The sequence below is a fragment of the Carcharodon carcharias genome, chromosome 2 (genome assembly GCF_017639515.1).
Source record: "Carcharodon carcharias isolate sCarCar2 chromosome 2, sCarCar2.pri, whole genome shotgun sequence".
Taxonomy (NCBI): Eukaryota; Metazoa; Chordata; class Chondrichthyes; order Lamniformes; family Lamnidae; genus Carcharodon; species Carcharodon carcharias.
In genome coordinates, this window is record NC_054468.1 from 162109448 (window position 1) to 162121361 (window position 11914).

General features: G+C 41.2%; 1 protein-coding gene across 3 annotated transcripts; it reads left to right on the forward strand.

Annotated features, from left to right (window-relative positions):
* Positions 1 to 3543: 3543 nt before the first annotated feature.
* Positions 3544 to 9103, forward strand: tbxtb (T-box transcription factor Tb). 3 transcript variants are annotated; one of them, XM_041180962.1, is made up of 8 exons: positions 3544 to 3746; positions 4129 to 4393; positions 5156 to 5290; positions 5608 to 5669; positions 5752 to 5813; positions 5911 to 6087; positions 7605 to 7737; positions 8836 to 9103. In XM_041180962.1, exons 1-8 carry the CDS (start codon positions 3544 to 3546, stop codon positions 9101 to 9103), a joined length of 1305 nt encoding a protein of 434 aa, XP_041036896.1. The 3 variants fall into 3 exon arrangements, with proteins under 3 accessions (XP_041036896.1, XP_041036901.1, XP_041036908.1); XM_041180967.1 differs by having other exon boundaries at positions 5914 to 6087; XM_041180974.1 differs by lacking the exon at positions 5911 to 6087.
* The last annotated feature ends 2811 nt before the right edge of the window (positions 9104 to 11914 follow it).

Consider the following 11914-nt stretch of genomic DNA (forward strand, 5'->3'; position numbering starts at 1 on the left):
TATCAGAGCTTTTTTCCCTGTAATCGCACAATATAATTTTGACTGACCCCGCAGAGTGAGAAAGGGAGATATGTAACTTTCTGGGCCTTATCTAAAGAATTGGACTATGCCACCATTTCAATGAAATGAAGCCGGTTATAACACCAATAACTTTGTTCGAGTTCAGATGTTCCAAAGTATATCGCTCACGAAGAAGACCAGGAACAGCTCGCTGTACAGAACTCAGGCAATCGAGTAAATGTGTTCGTTTTAAGTGTACTTCAATTCACAAGGCATCTCTGCCTCGCCACAAGTTGCTGAGTGATTTACATTTTAATAACGAGCGCCAAAACCTGTCATTAGATTGGAAGCAAATACATCAATTACTTCAAACGTTTTGAAAAGCGTTTTGTTTGTGTTTTTTAAAATATTTTTCACTCTGGTTTGTGGACCGCGCAATCTTTCCTGGTTCTCGCGTTCCAAGAAGTGAGTCTTGCCAACGTTTAGAGCGAAACTTGAGCACAAATTGAATTTGACATATACTCGGTAACTATTTCAATCACTCCAAATCTTATGCCAATCTTGGTGGAAGGAATCCGCTGATGTCATTGTTGGGTGCCTGAAAGGATCTTTGAGATGTCTGATCCCTTGATATAGAGACCCACAGCCAAGTGGATTTGGTCTGTAATTAATTGCAATATTTGGACATTGTCACATCTCATGCAGACATTTCAGTCTACTAACCCAACATGGGCAGAAAAAGGGAGCATCCAAACTAGTAAAAAATAAACATGAAGTGTATTACACTTTATTTAATCATTAAACCTAAATACACTTGATGGTTGGTTAAATACAAAAATTTATGCGATGTGATATGAATAAGGTATAAGTCCCAATCCCTCCCCCGCCCCCCCACCCCGCCCCCCCCCCCCCCCCCCCCCCCACCGCCGAGTTTTTAAAAAATATTATTTCTTAAAGACAATGATGGGAGTTGTCCAGACGGGGAATCTTCAGGGGCAGAACTCTAACTAAGGCTGATATCGAAGAAACAATTCAAAGTAGCAACAATACAAATGTCTGTGTTTAAATACACATCTTGTGGCCTTGTCTTCCGGGGGAAACAAATAATTCCAAATTTTCGGAAGATCTCATATATTTCGGTCAACCTGTGCAATTACTTTCCAGTAATCTGCCGCTGAATTAAAACAATTCACATGATCTTCTTTTGAAATGATCCACACAGTGCTCTGTACAGACAGTGAACCGGTTGTCTTGTAGCAATCGATGCTCTCGGATCATTTTAACGTGAAGCAACATTGATGGTGGAATGCAAATCATTGACATTCTTAGATCAAAGTCGCATTGATTTGTCTCAGTAAAATAAAATTAGAGCGATCAAAAGCAGCAAAACAGTCAGTTCTGTTGAAGGGTCATGAGGACTCGAAACGTCAACTCTTTTCTTCTCCGCTGATGCTGCCAGACCTGCTGAGTTTTTCCAGGTAATTCTGTTTTTGTTTTAGATTTCCAGCATCCGCAGTTTTTTGTTTTTATCACTACTCACACTCCAATATGAAATGTCTGTTAGCTTTTTTCACTTCACATTGTGCCGCCATTAAAATAATGTAGTGGAATCCGGTACACAGGGACGTATCAGATTGGGTATGAAGTGTATTATAAAATTCAGCAAGATAAATGTTTCTCTTCGCCCTCTCTCTGGCCAATGTTTATAGCGATGATCTGGAAGGGCTGAAGGAAGTTTTTTTTGGCTGTAAACTGTCATGCACTGCAGCCCACAGTCAAAAGCTCTATAGCTGTCCCTGCAGTACTCGCTCATGAGAACCAGCCTGAAATTACCATCGGACCCCAAAACAAATTGCTTCTCTTTTTGGTGGTCAATCGAAAAGAGCCTTTTTGGTTTTATACCTGAGGGGCAGCCTCCGTCTTTATTCACAATGAACCGCTTTCATTTGAAACAAAAATAAAAATACCTGGAAAAACTCAGCAGATCTGGATTTTTATTTTGGATTTCCAGCATCCGCAGTTTTTTGCTTTTTTTGTTTTTTTTCGCTTTCATTTGATGCCGAGTGAACCTCCAGACGTTCTTTCTGCCCCATCATGGTTAATCCATCATTTTCCTCCCAAGGCCATACGTCATCAAAACCCTATCCTATCCGGCTCGCCCATCCGGTGTGCGTTAGATATGGAAAGCACACCGTGGTGTGCGGTAATATTTCCCCAACTTTCCAATTCAAGAAGTTATGACGATGCTAATAAATTATTTTAACTCGGACATTTCAAGAATTATTGCCTTATAGATTCCCAATTTCACTTGTTTCTCTCTTATCACTAATATTAAAGAGGAATCTTCTCATAATCTGGATATAGAGAAAGAATAAAATACTGCGGATACTGGAAATCTGAAATAAAACCGGGAAAATGCTGGGAACACAGCATCCGTGAAGAGAGAAACAGAGTTAACGTTTTGGTTGATGCTTCAACTGATCTAACATGTACATAATATAGAAACTGTAAACGGAATGCTGCAGATTTTCTTCAATTCCTTCCAAATAATTGCGGCCAAAGGTTTGGTGACTGTTTTGCTGTCCACTGTGTAGGTCAGTTCAAAGAGTATTGTTCTAGGAGCAACCCGATTAACGGTTCCATTTAACCATTTCCTGGTTATTGTCACCTCAACCTCTGAATGTATCTCTCTCACAGAAAGGTAATAAAGCCTGGACACTAGCCCAGCGGTACTGTACTTTGGAGCGCAGCAGTTGCATGTCCCCTCAAACGCGAGACTGGTATAATTTTCTTGAATGTGAAACTCGATTGGGGCCCACCCGGAGTTTTATTTCAGTTTTGAGGTGTGTTCGCCTATGACCCATATCTGTAAAATCTTACCTTCGGTCATATTGCATGATTAACAAAGAGAAAGTTGCCATTCACAATAGAAGTAGTAATTTATCCATCAAATACTTCGTCAGTTGAGTAATCTTTTGCTATTTTGGTAAGGAGCTATTGTCTTACAAATAAATCGTTCTGACTGATCAATTATTAATATTTGAGTAATATTTCTAACAATCGTATTACTGGTATATTCCGATTTCAATTGAAATGAGTCCTGACATGTGTGAAAATTGTATGACAAACAGATTAGACACTTGAGAAGACTGGGGCTCTATATCCTAGAAGCCATTTCCTCATTGAACCCCATGCTTTGATATAGGTGTAAACATTTGCAGATTTGCATAAAATAGCTCTATTTAACTTCTGGTAATTACATCTGGCTGGAACTTCAGAGGCTTTCACCAGCTTCACTGATATGGCCGCCACTAGCCAATCACAGTCAGAATCACTTAGATCAAAGCACTACACAACCAATCCGAGCCCATCCAACCCGCTACCTGACGTCAGCATCCAAATAGATTAGTATTTATTGGGATGGATGAGAAGCAACGAGAAGACTGTAAAAGGGATTATAGTGACCAGAAGCAGCCACTAGCTACCCTGCTGTTACAGTAGGAACCAACCGGGAGAAATAATTGGGCTCTCGAGATCAGGACAATGAGTTCCAGTGCAACAGAGAGTGGGAAGAGCGGCCAGTACCGGGTGGACCACCTTCTAAGTGCGGTGGAGAGTGAACTACAGGCTGGAAGTGAGAAAGGAGATCCCACCGAGAGAGAGCTGAAAGTCAACCTGGAAGAATTGGATCTATGGTTGAAGTTTAAGGAGCTAACCAACGAAATGATCGTTACAAAGAATGGCAGGTAGGTACGAGCAGAGATGCGAGTTTCCTCTGGGGATTCTCATCTGACCTCCCCGCTATGCAGGACGTGGGAGACATAGGTTTGAAAACTCTTAGAAAATGAAGGGGCTGAATTATAACCGGTTCTATTTTGTACATTCTGTAATTAGAGCGGTACAAAGCACCCCAAAGCTGACAGTGATGGTGTTTCCTTCTCCATGTCCTAATGAGATTATCTTTCTTCTAAATGTTGCAATAACCGATGTGACCAACGAGAGTGACTCTTGCAAGCACGTTTTTCAGGCTCATGTAGAAGGCACATTACTCGGGAGTTTGTGGCAATGGATAATGAGTACCCTCCCCCCTTCCTTGTTCACTTGGTTTGATTTCTTTGCTGTTCTCAGGAGGATGTTTCCTGTGCTGAAAGTGAATGTGTCAGGGCTGGATCCCAACGCCATGTACTCGTTTGTATTGGATTTTGTGGCGGCCGACAACCACCGCTGGAAGTATGTGAATGGGGAGTGGGTTCCAGGTGGCAAACCGGAGCCTCAGGCCCCGAGCTGTGTCTACATCCACCCAGACTCCCCCAACTTCGGGGCGCACTGGATGAAGGCGCCCGTGTCCTTCAGTAAAGTCAAACTCACTAACAAACTCAACGGCGGAGGGCAGGTACATCTTGTAGATATAACTCATTACTCACCAGCTCAATCACTCCGCGCACACCAGCTTTTCAAAGCCTGAATTAGACCAAATTCCTCCCGATATTATATTTACTTGGATTGATAAATAATTCAGAGCTATTTAAAACCCCACCGATTCACATTATCTGTGAAGATACGAAATCATGATGTAAAATAGCCACTCTTTCGATTATTGTGACAACCACTTTATAAGTTTTGTCTCGTCAATTGCGTAACAGTAACTATTTAACACCAACGTATAGATAGCAAATAATACCGATAATTAAATTGATGGTTTTAACTTTCTCGACGCTGCCCCGCGATATTCCGCAGTGGCCTGAGTTTTACACTATCTCCAAAAGATAGTGGAAACAGAACTAGAAAGGCGTGAACTGAGTGGACGGAACTTTATCGAGTTAACGGGCCATTTGCTTCATGATATATGAGCTAAAGCAAGTTATTTCAACATTTTTTTAAAAAGCCGTGTAAAACAAGAGGCAACATAACAGGATCAAATGGCGTTATTAGCTTAAATGTCGAAACATTAAATGGTGTCGAATGTTCAAAATATTTCGTAGAATCAACAGGATACTGAGATTTTGGCGCACTCTCGGGATGGTGAAACGCAATGGCACACTATCCTTACGCGGAAACATTTCTACAGTAACTAGGAACATTTCAATGTAGATATTATTTAAATGGAAGTGACATCTGAACGACCTTGTATTTTGCTTTTAAATATTAATTGCAGATCATGTTGAACTCGCTGCATAAATACGAGCCCAGAATTCACATCGTGCGAGTTGGGGGACCCCAGAGAATGATCAGCAGTCATTCGTTCCCGGAAACTCAGTTCATAGCCGTGACAGCCTACCAGAATGAAGAGGTAAACATCTTACAAATAACCTGACACTGCACCTTCACAAAACCAGGACGGAAATGTAATTATTGAAGGTTACCGGTAAAGGCAAATCGTCCTGAGGTTCAACTGTGACCATATGAAAATGTCGCTGTTTAATTCAATCCTTAAAGTTCTTTTCAATCCTTAACATCTTAGGCCATTTCAATTTTATTCACCATCTTTTGTCAATACTGAAGACTAACATTCGCAAATTACATTATTTACGAATTAAACGACTAAACATTACACGAAGCAGCTCAACACTGAACGAAAGCTGATGAACCTTATTTTCCCGCCTACAGATCACAGCTCTTAAAATTAAGTACAACCCGTTTGCAAAAGCCTTCCTCGATTCCAAAGAGAGGTGAGACTAAGAAAATATTATGTTACAATACTTTGTGTAAGGACAAATTTGTGCGCTGTGTTAATGGACTTTTCTTGTCCAGAAGCGATCACAAGGAAATGCTGGATGATGTGAGTGACAGTCAACAATCTGGATATTCCCAATGTAAGTTTTTTGGGAGATTTGCTTTGCACTGATTTTCTATGTCGCCTGGCCGCATTGTGTTTTGCTTGTCTCTGACTCGATATCTATTTCCCCCCAGTAGGTAGCTGGTTTCTGCCTGGCACGGGTACTCTGTGTCCTCCTTCTAATCCTCACGCTCAGTTCGGAGGACCCCTCTCACTCTCTACTCCTCATGGCTGCGAACGTTACTCCACCCTTAGGAACCACCGCTCTGCACCATATCCCAGCCCATACACACACAGAAACAACTCCCCCAGTAAGTGGAATACTGCACTAATATATACTAGATATAATTTTCAGCGACTGGTGAAGGATATTCATAAAACGTCGCTCACTGTAGAAACGTTGGATGTCAAAGGCCATAGTGCCTGTTGTCATACTAGTGCACTTAGAAAACTTCATGATATCCTATCTGAATAGAACACTTAAATTGCTCTCCTTCAAAACGTGACTCCTAACAGTACTTGGTCCTGATTTATAATACTTTAGTCACCTGTTATGCAAGTATTTTTAGGGGGCCAGGCCACTGGATTTAAGCAATGTCACCGGATTAGTAATCCAGAGGCCCAGGCTAATGCTCTGGGGACAGGGGTTCAAATTCCAACCATGGCAGCAGGTGGAATTTAAATTCAATTAATTCACGAAAATCTGGAATTGAAAACGAATCTCAGTAACCACAAAACTATTGTCAATTGTCTTAAAAAAAAACCCACCTAGGGTCCTTTAGGGAAGGAAATCTGCCATCCTTACCTGGTCTGGCCATTGTGACTCCAGACCCACAGCAATGTGGTTGACTCTTAACTGCCCTCTGAAATGGCCACACAGTTCAAGGGCTATTAAGGATGGGCAGCAAATACTGGCCCTACCAGCAACGCCCAAATCCCATGAAAGAAGAAAAAAAAATTAGAAATTAAAGTGAGGATCCAAAGTTATTATCTTGCTAGAGGTGTGGGGGATGGGGGTGGTGGTGTTATAGAACCAAGGCTATGAGGAGAAATTGGATGAGGGAAATTAAGCAGTGAGTAAACTTTGGTTTGGAAAACCCGCTGATTGTGGAAGGACTGAGGGAGAAAGGAAATGTAACCATTTTGAGGGACTAGGGAATAAAAAGAGTTAGTGCAGAAGACTGTGTTACAAGACCTATTTTCAACACAGCGATGTATGGAATGGAGGAAGAACATGTAGCAGAAAGAGAGGAAAGTTCTAGAAACACTAACTATTGTAATACCAATAAAATATACGTAATGATTGTGATGGATAAAGAGGTTGGTAGTCAGGAAGCAATAGTGATTCCACTGTTTTAATTTTACTGACTGTAGACAATTATTTGTATGCAGTAGCTTTATTATATCCTTCATTATTTACTACATACTTCAGTTGCACTTTACAAAGGTTTAAAAATGAAAGTACCTAATGATTGGGGTAAGGAATGATTTGGTAAATACTCAATATAAGTTCTAAACATACACGCATCTTTCAAGTGGACAATTTATTTGGATATTAATTTATTTGACAATTTATTTTGAAACAGAACAAGATGTGCGCTATTTTGTAAAGCCGATTTTATGCAAGTCATGGTATTATTAAAATAAATTGCTTTTTGTTTACAAACGTATAAACGTGACTTTTAGTACAACAATTTTATAGTGGCAGGTAAAATGTTCAGTGTCATTATTTATAGGTGATTTCATTGAATGCAGGCTTGCTGCACTCTGTGGTATGTTCAGTTTTGCCATCTGTGCCGTTACTAATTTGCTCTGGTTTTCTCTGTAGCTGGCTATCCGGATAACTCCTCGGCCTGTCTCTCCATGCTTCCCAACCATGACAACTGGTCCAGTCTGCAGGTTTCCACGCATACCGGTATGCTGCCCATGACACACAACACCGGTACTGCCACCAGCTCTAGGTACGAGACCATTGGCAGGAAGATCTCAGTGAATGTATCACAACTTCGGGGGGGCCTTTCCATCGTAACGAGGATGTCGTCTGTTTCTCAGGGGAGATTTAGAAATTCCAGTGTTGCCAAATCCCCAGTGCTAATACTTTAATACTATTTTTCAAACCATTTCATTGACATAGACCTCAACCTGTTGCCTAAAGCAAATATAAATTAAACCACGAAATTACCTAAGCATCGGTTCGATTGATTCACATTTCATCCATGCTGACACGTGAATTAAATATATATATAATTCACTGCACTTCCCCACAAAATGATTGGAGAAAAATGTGATGGGTAGATGTGGCATCAGAGCAAACATCTCTTAAGTCAAGATGCAAATGCATATCTGTCTTGACAACTAAGTTTTATTTTCAACGGGCATACGTTACAAATGTACTTTCTAGTAAATATAAAATCCATGTAGCCTGGATATTAAATAACGAATGAGCTTTTTCTTTTGTTGAAAACTCTAATGAAGGGTTTCTTAAGCGGCAGGAGGGTCCTGTGGCGTTATAGTCGGCGAGTCGAAAAGCTGACATGAAATTTCAAATTCACTTGATATCTAATGCATAAGGCGGAATTGAAACTTGTTACAATCCATGTACAGCCCACATCTCACCTGGAGCCTTCCTCCAGTTTCAGTCGTGGACTCATTTCCTTGAATTAAATTTTGTTTTTTTTCTAGATTGTTTTTAAACCCTGCTATTGTCGTCCAGTAGAGAATGACTGACACAGGAGCATGGAATGTAGTTAAGAAATTAATCCTTATTGGAATATCCCTCTAGCAATCAAACTTCTGCTGAGAGGGTAGGTTGTGCCTTGATGGTCAACCTTGATAGTTGAATATCTTCAACCGAATTGAAGACTTAATGAGCGTTCACATATTACTTGGTTCATATTAACAAAATTGCAAGGATATTTACACTGAATCACCTCACCGCTATTATTACTGATCCCATTCATTATGGATATTTTATAAGCAAGTTCCGTCCCCTAAACGATGCTATTGAAATGTTTAACGACTTTTCATAACTTTTAACGGCTCTTTCTTTCTTGTTGCAGCCAATATCCGAGCCTGTGGTCAGTCAGTAACAGCACCATCACCCCAGTGTCCCAGTCTGGGGGCATGTCCAGCGGCCTGAGCTCACAGTTCCTGCGGGGTTCCCCGGCTCATTATCCGTCTTTGGCTCATTCAGTGAGCGCCACCTCCTCGGGGTCGCCCCTGTACGACAGTGGAACCGGCATCGAGCTGTCGGAGAGCCAGTACGATGCTTCTCCGCACAGCAGACTCACTTCCACATGGACTACAGTAACTCCCCCATCCATGTGACAGCACTTGCACTCCGGTCGCCTTTCTCAAGCCATTTATTTAATTTAAGGACTTCTTGCGAGTTTCCCCCCCTCCGACTCTTTTTTGGACTTGATGTTTATACTCCGTGGGAAATCCGAAAGAATGGCAAGAAAAGCGAACTTGTTTTTTTAGATCGATTGTAAGTTCTCTGTATAGGTGGTCAGAAATGGGTGTTCTTCAGAACAAAGCCCCTCCTGTCTTGGGTTTTTGTCGGAAGTGGCATGATCAAATGCTTTAATGAGAATGATTCTGTGTTCATAACTATAATTTAGAGGAAATAAGAAATTATTGTAAAATAATTCTTATAAAGGAAACGTAAACCTACATCAGGACTTGGGAAGATAAATCATGCAATTAATTAATCGTCAGTCATGTAAGCTGTAGACAGTGACTTAAAACCAACCTCAGGTGCAGGTGTAGTATTGGGGTCCGTCATTAATCACAGAAGCACCAACCTGCCCTGAAAGGAGGGCGCAGAAAATTCAAGATAGAGGATCAAATATATAATAGATGGAGTATTAAAGCGTCCCATGCGCCACACTGTTTGACAATTGTCATTGACTTGGCCTGCGTTAGGCATATGCATAAGTGTAGCAAGATTCTTTAAAGTGACAGAAAACTCCAATTAAAAATAAAATGCCGGCGGCGCTGAAACTCCAGGTTAAGACAGATAATGCTGGAAACACTCAGCGTCTGTGGAGAAAGAAACTCGCTGACAAATTCCGTCCCTCTAGAGATGGAGGAAAGCTGTCCTTTCTCACGGACCTGATTTTGACTCGTGAAACTTTTTCCCACCTGTTAGTTGAAAATATAGATGATTTAGACGGAGGTCTCGAAATTAAAATTGCGTTTTACTAGGTAGCCCCAGCCGAATATGTAACTCTGATACCCAGAGGGATGCAGAATTGTAGCTGCCTAGTACAAAGTGTGCAACATTCTGTTCATCGTTTCCTCCACGAACCGAGCGTTGCACTCGTATAGCATATACAAGTCAAGTGTATAGTAAAATGGGGCTTAATTTCACTGCAAACCCTCAATCTTCTGAATTGCATTGAAATAATTTGCCAATCGGTAAATGACCAGACCATTGCTTTGCTGAGTAGGAGCTTTTCATTTCAGTTTTCCAGTGAAATTATTTTGGACTTTTCTCACTTGAGCCCCAGTAGTTTGTCCCTAGCTGTACCAAATTCAACTGATCAACATTGTACATGTGCCATTTGACTTTCGAGGTATCCGCCGTCTCTCTTTTCTGTTAACGACTGTGTTATGCTTGGTCGCCATAAGCTTTCTTGTTTTCCCTCCTAAATGTTATCTTGAAAATGCATCGAAGGAACGCAGCGCTGGAAAAAACATTAAAAATTGTAATAGAAAAGTAATTTGCAGTGTTGGTTTACTTTGGCTGATAACCTTGTGGATAACAAAAGGAAAGTTTATGACGAAGCACTTGGTCAATAAAACATTTAAAGGGGTGTAAGGTACCAAAAGAAACATCTTAACAGCTCAGAGGAGAGGCTAATCCTAGCAACACCATGGTCGGGAACTGATGCCGAGGTAGTCGTGATGACAGGTTATAACAGTTCTTGACTGAACATTTGGGGAATTGAATGGCTGGTCAGTATCAGAATCATTAATCAGCACAGCATTAAAAAACTATGCGCAATTTTCACCTTAAAGTAATTTGTTTCTTTATAAATTAGTTCTGAAAAATGCCTAAATGCTAATGAATGCGACTTTAATTTACCGTTGTTTGCACTTCCCATTCTGTATTCTGAACTGTTTGATTTGTTAAATCATCTCCCATTCATGGAATATATTTTAATTTTCATTCCCTAAGCACTAAATTGTTGACTTGGAATGTTTCTTTAAGGAAATTATATGGATTTTAAGGACTTTTTGCCAGGCTTGCTTTGGACTTCAAGTTTATACCCCACACTTGTGCATGTGTCACTTTCATAAGTACCATATGAATATCTTAAAAGCACAATACATGACTGATGATGGATGGGGGGGTGGGGGGCGGGGTGGTGGGGGCCGGTCAGGGAGTCCTTGTGGGAGAAAATTTGGTGTGTGATAAAGGGTTGCTGTAAATTAGTCCCTGCATCTGAGGCCACAACTGGCCTCGTTATTACAAACTCGCGGGGGACCGGTCCCCTAGTTCCTATTACACAAGTTTCATCATCCCCAACGAGTTCATTATTCAGTAAAGAGCTTTGTTCAAATTAGAGATATGCACGGCCAGGGTTCATATAGTGAGGCTCGAATTAAATTTCCAAATAGTAAAGTGGCGATTTATCATACCCAGGGTTGCACGCCAAGTATTACATCTTCAAACAACGCTGATCTCTCCGGTGAAGAGGGAGCTGAAGTGGGCAGTTGTCCTTTCTTTGGGATACTGACTCCTCACTAAATGAGAGTCTGATGCAGTAAAAGTGCACAAAGGCAGTATTCATTAGGAGAATGTCATTGTTAAACACGCAAAGCAAACATTCAGTCAGATCGCGCTATTTTCCAGCTCCAAACAAACCCACCGAACTGTCAGACCCAACATCTGAGGCCAGCGAGAGCAAACAGCCCGGGGCCAAGCGCCGCAAACCCCGCCACTTTAAACACTAGTCTCGCCTCTGTCATTTCACCTCGAGACGGTCTCAAGTTTTCAACAGAGCTCCGTTTGAACATAGTTTTATCGTGACCGATTCCCAAAGATCCGAGGACAGTTTTCTGAGTCACAGTGCGAGATGTTTGGCATATTTTTGCGCAGATACTAAAAAAGATGATAGGATGGGCAGCGAA

Excerpts from the sequence above, each read along its gene's own strand:
- tbxtb (XM_041180962.1), top strand. The coding sequence starts at position 3,544 with ATGAGTTCCAGTGCAACAGAGAGTGGGAAGAGCGGCCAGTACCGGGTG. Across the intron at positions 5,814-5,910 it reads ACAATCTGGATATTCCCAAT|TAGGTAGCTGGTTTCTGCCT; the intron begins GTAAGTTTTTTG and ends ATTTCCCCCCAG. Across the intron at positions 7,738-8,835 it reads GGTACTGCCACCAGCTCTAG|CCAATATCCGAGCCTGTGGT; the intron begins GTACGAGACCAT and ends TTCTTGTTGCAG.